Source organism: Cervus elaphus, chromosome 14, assembly GCF_910594005.1.
Source record: "Cervus elaphus chromosome 14, mCerEla1.1, whole genome shotgun sequence".
Taxonomy (NCBI): domain Eukaryota; kingdom Metazoa; phylum Chordata; class Mammalia; order Artiodactyla; family Cervidae; genus Cervus; species Cervus elaphus.
Window position 1 is genome coordinate 45,565,147 of NC_057828.1, and position 13,082 is coordinate 45,578,228.

The window sequence follows — 13,082 nt, forward strand, 5'->3', positions numbered from 1 at the left end:
TGTGGATTTTAGGGTATGAGCATTCTAGGCAAAGAAACAGCAAACATAAAAGCCCCCAACAGGTACCATGGTTTTCCTGGTGGCTCAGTCAGTCAAGAATCCACATGCAATGCAGCAGACCTGGGTTCAGTCCCTGGGTTGGGAAGATCTGGAGAAGGGAATGGCAACACACTCTAGTATTCTTGCCTGGAGAATCCCATGGACAAAGGAGTCTGGTGGGTTACAGTTCATGGGGTCTCAAAGAGTTAGCTAGGACTGAGCAACCAACACACACAGACGCACAAAAGACAAACACCAACAGGAACCATGTCTGGAATGTCCCAGGAACAGAGGGGAAGCCAGCACAGATGTAGCTGAAGGAGGAAGAAGGGCAAGGAGAGAGGAGGGCAGGTTCAGGGCAGGACCTCATGCAGCCCCAGGTCGAGGTAAGGACTCTGACTTTTATTTCGATTGAGGCCAGAAGCCAACAGAAGATGACGTGACCTGTCTTAGGGGGGGTTTATTTTCTGTTTCACTTAAACCTATTTCATAAGTTCCTGAAAATCTGGGCTTTCCTTGTGGCTCAGCTAGTAAACAATCCGCCTTTAATGCAGGAGACCTGGGTTCGATCCCTGGGTTGAGAAGATCCCCTGGAGATGGGAAAGGTTACCCACTCCAGCATTCTGTCCTGGAGAAATCCATGATTGCAAAGAGTCGGACATGATTGAGTGACTTTCACTTCACTTCCTGAAAATTTGTTTATCCAATCTGCCAAGAGTATGGCTAATGATATCTACCTGTTTGTGATTATGAATAATGAGGATTACAGGAGAAACACAATGGTGACTTAACAGCACAGAGGCGCACCTGCCAAGAATGAACCATTCAGAGTTGCCCAAGTCTGTCGGTTACTGTTGTGACAATAACTATCCTCCTTGCTGAAAAGAATAATGCTTTGCAGTGCTGTACTCAGGCTTCAGTGGAAGCCAGTCTGGCTCTGCATGGACAACAGTCTGAGGTGAAGCCAGGGCAGGCACGGAAAGACATGTCTAGAGCCCACTCTAGGAGTCCAGGCAAGATATGCAACTACCTTGAACCTGGGCAGTAGCAGGAGAGGTGGTGAGAGAGACGAGGTGGTGAGAAATGAGTCTGCTTCTAAATTTTGCTGATGGACCTAGGACAGAGGTCAGCAAGCCTCAGTCCACAGGCCACACTTACTTATTTTTGTAAATAAAGTTTTATTGAAACACAGCAATGCTCATCAGTTGACACAAAGTCTATGGCTGTTTTGTGCTGGGGGCAGAGAAGAGTGTTTGTGACAGAGACTGCACAGCCTGCAGAGCCAAAAATATTTACTAACTGGCCCTTTAAAGAAAGAACTTGCTGATCCTCAACCTAGAATATGAGGTAAAAAGTAGAGAGAATGTTTTAAGCTTGAAGAACAGTGAAGTGTTAGTCACTCATTCATGTCCAACTCTTTGCAACCCCACGGACTATATAGCCCACCAGGTTCCTCTATCTATGGAATTCTCCAGACAAGAATACTGGAGTGGGTTGCCATTCCCTTCTCCAGGGGATCTTCCCTAGGCAGGGACTGAACCCCGGTCTCCTCCACTGCAGGTTGATTTTTTACCATCCGAGCCACCAGGGATGCCCATTTTAAGCTTAAGCAACTAGAAAAAAATTGAGTTATCATTTACTGAGATAGGGTTCTAGGAAAAAATAAGATGTAAGGAAATATCACGAACTTGATTTTGAATGTGTTAACTGTGAGACATGTATCAGATGAACTTCAGACTGAAGTTCAAAGAACAGGCCTGAGCTGGAGGTACCAACTTCATCAGATTAGAAATACTCATCAAACCCAGTAAACTGGATAAAATTAGTAGGAGAATAAGCATAGAGATGGAGAGGAGAAGAGGTTAAATATTGAGCCCTTGAACCCTGACCTTTAGAAGCTTGGGAAATGAAAAAGACTCATACAAAGAACTAAGAAGGAACAGGTGGAGACAGGATGAAAATCAGGAGCGTAATGCTCTGAAACTGAAGAGAGAGTGTTTCAAGGAGAAGAAGGCCAAAGCCCCGTGGAACGGAGCTGACAGGGCAGACCAGACGGTGACTCAGAGCTGACCACAGGAGGCTGCACCTGATGGGACTCGACTCAGCAAGGTGCAAGGACAGAAAGAGGAGGCTAAGGATAGGCAACTCATTCTAGAAGTCCTGTTGTGAAGGGGTGCAGAGAAGCGGGGTGGAAGTCAGCAGGGGATATGAAATCAAGAGAGTTCTTTTTTATTTACTCCCATGATGGGAGAAGGAACAGCATGTACGATGGCTGTTTAAACAAAAATAAAAGGTTTCCACTTGAGATGGAGAACCAGATGAAACAGGAGAGAAGACAGGAACTGCTGTAGCAATGGCTCTGGGCAGTGAGAGGAGATAGGATGCAGGGTACAGACGGCAGCAAGGGCAGGACAGTTCAACTATGACAAGAACTGGCCGCACATACTGGTTGGCAGTGGAGGCCTGATCGAAGTTGAAGGAGGTAGGTTCCCTTCTGCCTGCATCTGTTCTCTCCACAAAACTGGAAGGCGGGCCACATGGAGAAGAGGTGTTACAGATTAGAGAAGGTATGAAATGGACTGAAACAGACTGTGGGAGAGTGAACAAGGAAATATAGTACAATTACCCACTAATATTAAGGGTCCACTTGAGTTTGTGATGATGGCTCTGAAATGAGACTGCTAGTATGCTTTTTCTCTAGTCTTATTTCACAGCAAGAGCCCAAGAACAGGAGGGGGCTGGGACTTAAGACGAGGATCATACTTTAAGGGAGGAAGACAGAGTGAAGAAAGAGGCCAGAGAAGGAGTGACAGTAGTGACTGACCATGAAATTTCCACAGGGTGAGGAGGGAAGTAAGGACACGAGGAGGGGGAAACATGAAGAAAGTAAAAAGGTGATGAGTCAATGAACTGTAGCCCCGAGGGAACACTGAGGATTTGGGCACAGAGGGGTGAGCCAAAAACCCGAAGGTGGCTGTCAGAAAGTCACTGAGACTGAAAAATCTAGAGTCTGACCATGGCAGTGAGTGACTGGAGCCAGAGGGAAGGAAAGGTCGCTGAAGGGGAGGAGCTCAAGAAACAGAGAGGCCGGAGTTCTGGAAGGATCATCCACACGGCTATTGAAATCATCACAAATTAAGACAGAAACAGTGCTGGACAGACAAATAGTGGACATAACGAGTCCTGTGGGTGAGCGTGTTTTGGAATATAAGCCTCAACAAGGGAGGGGAATGGAGAATACTGTCAGGTGACACAAGATTCAAACCAATGTGTCCTCAGGGTGGAGGAAGAATGGTCCAGAAGAAGAAATGAGAAAGCAAAGGAGAAAAAGGTCAGATCCAGTGAGAGCACTAAGGGGAAGGGACGCTGACAGAGCATGATTTTGCTGGTGACTGGGCACGGGGCTTTCAGAATTTGGGGAAGTGGGGAAGGAAAGGTACATGTGACAAACCACATAAGGATTAGAGACTGGGAGATGAGGCATGAGGACAGGGGGAGACGGGGTGGCTGACATGAGTGGGCATAAGGGGCATGCCAAGATTAATCCTGGAGGTCCCGAAGAGACGACCCGCTGCAGCGAGGAGCAGGCAGGGCTCCAAGTCCCCAGGAGACTTTGCTGATGCAGTGAAGTTTTTAAGTCCCTCCCCATCCCACGAGCTCTTCCCTGGACACTTTCCAGGATCCCAGGTGGGGTCTGATCATGGTGAGGCAAGCAGTGCTGCTGGTGGCACCATAGGAAAAGGCAGAAAAAGGAGAAAACACAATTGGAATCCTGAACCTTTCTCCTAGTAGATCACCACAGCTTCTCCAAGCAGTGTAACCACGAAACATTTCAGACACAGGCATCGTTTATTACTAACAATGTTTTGGCCTGAGCCTCTCTTATTTAATAATTAGCAGATTTACATAGAAGCATTTATATTTGCCTGAGGAGAGGCTTACAATGATGCCTAACGAGAGATATAGTAACAGAAACTCTGCAGATAACTTTTAATCAATAAGTTATCCTAAATCACAAAGATAGATAGTTCTGAGGTGACAGTGCATTAAACAAAAGCAGAGCTGACAATCAGATATTATATTATTAGATGATATGATGATCAATGCAGGTCTCTTAGTATCTGCTTTTTCCTACTTAGAATCTTAACTATTATAATAATTATAAAGTCACTAATTATTACATTTGATAGAAAAGTTCACTTAGCGAAAAGACAGATATCTTTTTTTTTTTTTTTTAAAGACAGGTATCTTAAAACATACATTTCCCAATAAAGACAACCATGGATATCAACCATGAGCTCATTAATTATAAAGAAATTAACTTCTACAACAGTTAAACTATCAATGAGACAATTAGAAGACATCATATCAGGTGAAATACTATGGCTTATTTATATTAATACTTCTGTAGTTAAATAGTTCAAACTTTTATTCTATTTTATTTTCTTTTTGGCCATATTGCAAAGCTTATGGGAAATTAGTTCCCTGACCAGGTATTGAACCCAGGCCCCCAGCAGTGAGAGCACAGAGTCCTAACCATTGGACTACCAGGGAATTCCTCAGGTGAACTTTACATACCCTGAAAATTCAGAGAAAAGGTCCTATGACAATATAGAATGAAGACAATGAAATCCGTATCAGAGGCATTATTTGACCATTATTTCAATCTTGCATTTGCAGAATATTTTATCTTAAAAAGAAAAAGCATCAACCAAAGTCATAAAATCTGCAGAACCAAATTTAGTCTTAAGCTCCTTGCCATCAAAGACCTAGCCTTGTCTGAAAAAAAGCATGAAGGTTATACAAAACAGTCAGCTTCAACACATCACTATCAAAATATCAAATGAACAGACATTAACAAAACACACTGTAATGACCTTAATCTTGAAACCACTGCTTGCAGGATTTTAAAAAGTTGCTGTTCATTTTATCCTGCCGTAGAAATGTGACAACTGTAACAGAAAGCTCCCAGGTATGAAGGAGAGGCTTACCTGATGCACCAATGGGGGAGGTAGCGGGGGTCATGTTGTGGACGTTGAGACCAAGGCTCTGGGAGGGGCCTGGAGCTGATGCTGCTATAGGAGGCCCGGGGGGGTTCTCTCGCTGGGGAGAAGTGAGAGGGGTGGTAGGCTGGGAGGTCTGTCCACCAGCAAGTCGTGCAAGGCGCCTCCGTCGGATCTACAATGAGGGGGAAAGAGCATTCTGTGAAAAACAGCAGAAACACAACTCTGCATGAGAATAACAATATTTGTGCTATTAATAACCATACCTGAGCATTAAAAACTAAACATGTCTTGAGAAAAAGGACTCATTCGAGACAAACGATAACTCTGTGTAGCAGTATTTTTATAAGTTACCAACTAACTTTTAAAAAATTGCATCTTAATCGCTTTACCACCTGTTTATCAAACCGCCCTGAGTGACACTGTGAATTTACAATAAGCATACTATGCTTTTCAATACATTAAAGCTCCTTGTTATGGTAATAAAGTCCACAGACTTGGTAATTTTAAATAGGCAGAATTTAAAACAAATATACACCATGTCTGGCTGAGTCCCTTAGCTGTTCATCTGAAACTACCACAACATTGTTAATTGGCTATGTCCCAATGCAAAATAAAAAGTTTAAAGTTTAAAAATAAAATACATAGCCAATATAATTTCCTAAAACAATGAGAAAATGACAAAAGTTACATTAAGAGATTTTACTCTCATTTTTAAGAACAAAATGATTAGGTTTAACTTTCAACAGAAATATTATCTATAATTTCCTCCTTACAATTATATCCCAGAGTTATCAAGTGATTACAAATATGTACCACAGAAGCCCAGTGGATCACAGAAATGGTTCTCCCACATGTTGACTGTCATTAATTCATAACCAGGCAATGAACTCTGAGCACCTGCCCTCCCAGGCAGTGGGCATATGTAACAATTATGATAAAGTTTCTGACTCTAAGTGGGCATCAGAGAAGCAAACCAATTAGGCTGCTCACACTCTTTCCATTACGAATAAGGAAGATAAAAAAAAGTTAAATTACAGCAAACGTTAATAGGGATGGACACTGTCTGAATTAAGAATTTATCACTCATTCTAACATTGGTGGAAATCTGCACCTTCTGTTCTTCAGACAACAGGACTGACTCTTGGCCCCAAAGTTGAGAAGCCCCTCCTATAAATATATCTATCAAGGAATTTATACAAAATCCTGAAGTTGTTTGGTTTTTCAACTATCTCCTTAACTAGATTAAATTCCTTGATGGAAAGAATTACTAACAGGGCTTATTTATTTAAATAAAAACTGATGCTTCTAGTAATGTTCTAGGTACTTTACACCTTACTGTTTAATCCTCATAATAACCCACTGAAGCAGGTACCTATGTACATTTTGTATATGAGCAAACTGAGGCACAGACAGGTTAGATGTCTTGCCTAATGGGTCAGTGGCAGAGCTGGAATTTGAACTCACTAAAATCTAGCTTTAGTGTCTGTGCTCCTATCACTAAAGATGGCCATATCTAAGGGTCTCAAAAACACTTTTAGAGGGTCTGTGAAGCCAAACATTAAGACATTAGCCTTTTTCACTCTCATTCTCCCATGTCAAGTGGAGTTTTCCAGAGGCTACATGACAAGTGATGCTGCAGCAAATTAAATAAAAAAGTTAATGAGATTCCAGCTGTCTTCCATTAAATTCGACATTTAAAAGAATTGTGAAAGTAAAAACAATGTCACTCACTGAATTTGTTCTGGAAAATGTAGTGATTTTCGTACAGTTCAGTTCAGTCGCTCAGTCGTCTCTGACTCTCTGTGACCCCATGGACTGCTGCACGCCAGGCTTCCCTGTCCTTCACCAACTCCTGGAGTTGGCTGAAACTCATGTTCATCGGGTCAGTGATGCCATCCAACCATCTCATGCTTCTTCTCCACTGAGTCAGTTCTTTGCATCAGGTAGCCGAAGTATTGGAGCTTCAGCATGTCCTTCCAATGAATATTCAGGACTGATTTCCATTAGGATGGACTGGTTGGATCTCCTTGCTGTCCAAGGGACTCTCAAGAGTCTTCTCCAACGCCACAGTTCAAAAGCATCAATTCTTCCGCACTCAGCTTTCTTTATGGTCCAACTCTCACATCTATACGTGACTACTGGAAAAACCATAGCTTTGACTAGGCAGACCTTTGTCGGCAAAGTAATGCCTCTGCTTTTTAATACACTGTCAAGGTTTGTCATAGCTTTTCTTCCAAGGAACATCTGTCTTTTAATTTCATGGCTGCGGTCACTGTCTGCAGTGATTTGGGAGCCCAAGAAAATAAAGTCTGTTTCTGCTATTTCCCCATCTATGTGCCATGAGGTGATCGGACTGGATGCTAAGATCTTAGTTTTTGTATGATGAGTTTTAAGCCAGCTTTTTCACTTTTCCTCTTTCACCTTCATCAAGAGGCTCTTTAGTTCTTCGTTTTCTGCCATAAGGACAGTGTCAACTGCATATCTGAGGTTATTGATGTTTCTCCCAGCAATCTTGATTTCTGCTTGTGCTTCATCCAGCCCAGCATTTCTCATGATGTACTCTGCATATAAGTTAAATAAACAGGGTGACAATATACAGCCTTGACATACTCCTTTCCCAATTTGGAACCAGTCTGTTGTTCCATGTCCAGTTTTAACTGTTGCTTCTTGACCTGCATACAGATTTCTCAGGAGGCAGGTAAGGTGGTCTGGTATTCCCACCTCCTGAAGAATTTCCCATAATTTGTTGTGAACGACACTGTCAAAGGCTTTGGTGTAGTCAATAAAGCAGAAGCATATGCTTTTCTGGAGCTCTCTTGCTTCTTTGATGATCCAATGGATGTTGGCAACTTGATCTCTGATTCCTCTGTGCCTTTTCTAAATCCAGCTTGAACATCTGGAAGTTTTCAGTTCATGCACTGTTAAAGATAAGCTTGGAGAATTTTGAGCATGTAATTTACAATGTAACTCTGATACCATGTAAAGTAAGTGCAATTATGTGGTAGTCTGAACATTCTTTGGCATTGCCTTTCTTTGGTATTGGAATGAAAACCAACCTTTCCCAATCCTGAGGCCACTGCTGAGTTTTCCAAATTTGCTGGCATATTGAGTGCAGCACTTTCACAGCATCATCTTTTAGGACTTGAAACCGTTCAGTTGGAATTCCATCACCTCCACTAGCTTTGTTTGTAGTGATGCTTCTTAAGGTCCACTTGACTTCACACTCCAGGATGTGTGGGCTAGGTGAGTGATCACACCATCGTGGTTATCTGGGTCGTTAAGATCTCTTTTGTACAGTTCTTCTGTGTATTCTTGCCATTTTTTCTTAATATCTTCTGCTTCTGTTAGGTCCATACCATTTCTGTCCTTTATTGTGACCATCTTTGCATGAAATATTCCCTTGGTATCTCTAATTTTCTTGAAGAGATCTCTAGTCTTTCCCATTCTATTGTTTTCCTCTATTTCTTTGCATTGATCACTGAGGAAGGCTTTCCTATCCCTCCTTGCCATTCTTTGGAACTCTACATTCAGATGGATGTATCTATCCTTTTCTCTTTCGCCTTTAGCTTCTCTTCTTTTCTCAGCTATTTGTAAGGCCTCCTCAGATGACCATTTTGCCTTTTTGCATTTGTTTTTCTTGGGGATGGTCTTGATCACTGCTTCCTGTACAATGTCATGAACCTCTGTCCATAGTTCTTCAGGCACTCTAATCAGATCTAATCCCTTGAATCTATCTGTCACTTCCACTGTATAATCATAAGTGATTTGATTTAGGCATACCCGAATGGTCTAGTGGTTTTCCCTATTTTCTTCAATTTAAGTCTGAATTTTGCAATAGGGAGTTCATGATCTGAGCCACATATGAATGAAACAACAATCACAGAAAACTAACCAAACTGATCACATGGACCACAGCCTTGTCTAACTCAATGAAACTATGAGCCATGCCGTGTAGGGCCACTCAAAATGGACAGGTCATGGTGGAGAGTTCTGACAAAACGTGGTCCACTGGAGAAGGGAATGGAAAACCACTTCAGTATTCTTGCCTTGAGAACCCCAGGAACAGTATGAAAAGGCAAAAAGATATGACACTGAAAGATGAACTCCCCAGGTCAGTAGGTACCCAATATGCTACTGAAGAAGAGTGGAGAAATAACTCCAGAAAGAATGAAGAGACAGAGCCATAGCAAAAACAATGCCCAGTTGTGGATGTGACTGGTGATGGAAGTAAGGTCCGATGCTATAAAGAACAATATTGCATAGGAACCTGGAATGTTAGGTCCATGAATCAAGGTAAATTGGAAGTGGTCAAACAGGAGATGGCAAGAGTGAACATCGACATTTTAGGAATCAGTGAATGAAAATAGACTGGATTAGGTGAATTTAATTCAGATGACCATTATACCTACTTCTGTGGGCAAGAATCTCTTAGAAGAAATGGAGTAACCCTCATAGTCAACAAGAGTCCAAAATGCAGTACTTGGGTGTAATCTCAAAAATGACAGAATGATGTCTGTTCGTTTCCAAGGCAAACCATTTAATATCACCGTAATTCAAGTCTATGACCCAACCGCTAATGCTGAAAAAGCTGAAGTTGAATGGTTTTATGATGACCGACAAGATCTTCTAGAACACCAAAAAAAGATGTCCTTTTCATCATAAGGGACTGGAATGTAAAAGTACGAAGTCAGTTATTTTCATTGAAAACATGTTATTGATATCAACACTGTTGTTGTTTGTTCAGTCACCAAGCCATGTCCAATTCTTTGTGACTCCACGGACTGCAGCATGCCAGGCTTCCCTGTCCTTCACCATCTCCTGGAGTTTGCTCAAACTCATGTCCATTGAGTTGGTGATGCTATCAAACCATCTCAATCTCTGTTGCCCTCTTCTTTTGCCTTCAGACTTTCCCAGCATCAGGGTCTCTTCCAATGAGATGGCTCTTCCAATCAGGTGGTCCAAGTACTGGAGCTTCAACTTCAGCATCAGTCATTCCAGTGAATATTCAGCATTGATTTCCTTTAGGATCAACTGGTTTATCTCCCTGCTGTCCAAGGGACTCTCAATTCTTCTCCAGCCAAAAATTTGAAAGCATCAATTCTTCAGCACTCAGCCTTCTTTATGATCCAACTCTCAGATCAGTACATGACTACTGGAAAAAACCATAGCTTTGACCATACAAACCTTTGTTGGCAAGTGATATCTCTGCTTTTTAATATGCTATCTAGGTTTGTCAAACTTTCCTTCCAAGGAAAACAAGCTTTCCTTTTACTTTCATGGCAGCAATCACTGTCCGCGGTGATTTTGCAACCCTAGAAAATAAAATCTGTCACTGCTTCCACTTTTTCCCCTCTTATTTGCCATGAAGCAATGGGACCGGATGCCATGATCTTAGTGTTTTGAATGCTGAGTTTTAAGCCAGCTTTTTCACTCTCCTCCTACCACCTTTAACAAGAGGCTCTTCAGTTCTTCTTCATTTTCTGCTACTGACATATAATGGCTTTTATTAGTTTTTTAAAGAATTAATAAATACTTTTCTAAATTTCTCAGTTTTCACTTCTGTGAAGTGAAGTGAAGTGAAAGTCGCTCAGTTATGTCTGACTCTTTGTGACCCCATGAACTATACAGTCCGTGGATTTCTCCAAGCCAGAATACTGGAGTAGGCAGCCTTTCTTTTCTCCAGGTACTCTTACCAAACTAATATCGTAAAATATTGATGGATATAAACCACCTAAACAAAAAATCATTGGGAGCCTCAATATTTTATAAGAGTATAAAGGAGACCTGAGACCAAAATCTTTGAGAATGGTTGCACTTCCCTGGCTGCCTCTTGCTCACTTATCTTTATCTCCCTAAAACCTAGCTTGGCATCCAGTCTCTATACGTGTTTACCACCCAGAACTGGACAGGGGAGGGGAAAAGCAGAAGTCATCACCAGTCCTCCTGGAAGTGGAAGCTGTCACCAGTTCTGTGATGAAAAACCCACTCAGTGATGAAGCTCTCTGCACTGAACTGCAGAGAGCCCAGTGACTAGTGTTACTTGTCAGCAAAATATTTCATTCACGTTAGCTGAAAAAAGTTAATAATCACCAAAGCTTAACCACTGTTTTAAAAGCAGTGATATTCATTCCCACTGAGTTTTCACCCCCCTCAGAACCCACAGTCATCAGTTTACAAAGTTAGCACTTTGAAATAAAACTAAACACGAAAAGGAATTCGAGTTGCCTATCCTACACCAGGCCCTGGAGCAAGAAATGGCAACCCACTCCAGTATTCTTGCCTGGGAAATCCCATGAACAGAGAAGCCTGGCAGGTGGCAGTCCATGAGGTCACAAAGAATCGGACATGACTGAGCACACACCATGTGCTTTTCTGACATGTTCTGCCGTATTAATTTCCCAGGAAATAATGAGGAGGGGATCAGTCTGCTGTTCACTTAGTGCATTCACTGGTAGCGGTGTAATATAACTTCTCCCTCTTGGGCAACTTAAAAAAACAAAATTTGCTCCCGTAATGAAAGGAAACAAATCAAGAGTCACTTCTATACTAGGGAAGGTCAAAGCAAAATTAGCCTCTAGGGCTTTAATGAATATGATCCCTGCATGAAAATAAAAGTCACTTAGTTGTGTCCGACTCTTAGTGACCCCATGGACAGTCCACAGAATTCTCCAGGCCAGAATACTGGAGTGGGTAGCCTTTCCCTTCTCCAGGGGATCTTTCCAACCCAGGAATCAAACCCAGATTTCCCGCATTGCAGTCAGATTCTTTACCAGCTGAGCCACAAGGGAAGCCCATGACCCCTGTAAGAAAGTAAAAAAAAAAAAAGTAGAAATTATTATTATTATTTGGCCACACCACACAGTTTGTAGGAACTTAGTTCCCTGACCAGGGATTGAACCCATGCTCTCAGAAGTAAAAAGCATGGAGTCCTAAACAATGGCCCACCAGGGAATTCCCTATAAATTACTTATTACTGTGATTAGATCTACCCAAAGTTATCTTTTCAACATCTGTGTCTTGCTAACATAAAATTAAATTGTAGTTATATACATGTTTAAAGTTGGTTGCCTAGCAACAATAATTGTACATCCAGTTTAACAGAAATAAAAAGATATATTTGTCTTAAAAATAAAAAGAAAGAAAAACTTCAAGAAACTAACGAAGTTGTTCTCTCATGAACACTTCACTGGAGTGGATGGGGGAGGTGGACCAGGAAACACCCCTGCCCCAAACTGTTTCCAACCCAGTGAGCAAGCCAGAGAGACAGGGTCTGTGTTCAGCTTCCCTTCATCTCCACAACCCTGATTATTTACCACCAAGTCCTGCTCCTTCCACATGAGTCCACCCTCTGTTCTCAGCTCCTCTGCCACCATCTTCTCCAGGCCACCACCCTCTCTTACCAGGACCTCTGCAAAAGCTTCTTAATGGATCCACCTGGGTCCAATCTGGCCTGGTGGGTAACAGTTCACAGGACTGCAAAGAGTCACACAGGACTAAGAAACTGAGCATGCACACAAACACTTTCAAAGCTTTGTGCAGGCTAAGTCGCTTCAGTTGCGTCCAACTCTTTGTGACCCTATGGACTGTAAGCCTGCCAGGCTCCTCTGTCAAAGGGATTCTCCAGGCAAGAATACTAGAGTGGGTTGCCATTCCCTTCTCCAGGGGAATCTTCTCGACCCAGAGATCGAACCCGAGTCTCTTCTGTCTCCTGCACTGGCAGGTGAATTCTTTACCACCAGCACCACGTGGGAAGCCGGTCAAAGCTTTAGATTTCAGAAATGCAAATTAAAAGCACTCCAGGCTAACACCTCACACTCACCTTAGGATGGCTACTATCAAACCAAAAAAACATAAAACAACAACTGTGAGCAAGGGTGTAGAGGGACTGGAACACTTGCACACTGTTGGTAGGAATGTAAAATGGTGCAGCCACTATGGAAAACAGAGTGGCAGTTCCTTAAGAAATTAAAAATCGAATTACCATATAATCCAGTAATTCCACTTGTAGGTATATACCCAAAGACCTGAAAGCAGGGA

The 13,082-nt window shown here is 42.3% G+C and overlaps 1 protein-coding gene across 1 annotated transcript in view; it reads right to left on the minus strand.

The window, feature by feature from the left end:
- The window catches only part of UBE4B (ubiquitination factor E4B), a 124,491-nt gene that overhangs the window by 79,718 nt on the left and 31,691 nt on the right, over positions 1–13,082 (minus strand). The window contains exon 2 of the mRNA XM_043924666.1: positions 5,031–5,217. Within this exon, the coding sequence (XP_043780601.1) occupies positions 5,031–5,217 (187 nt within the window). The remainder of the gene's footprint in view (positions 1–5,030; positions 5,218–13,082) is intronic.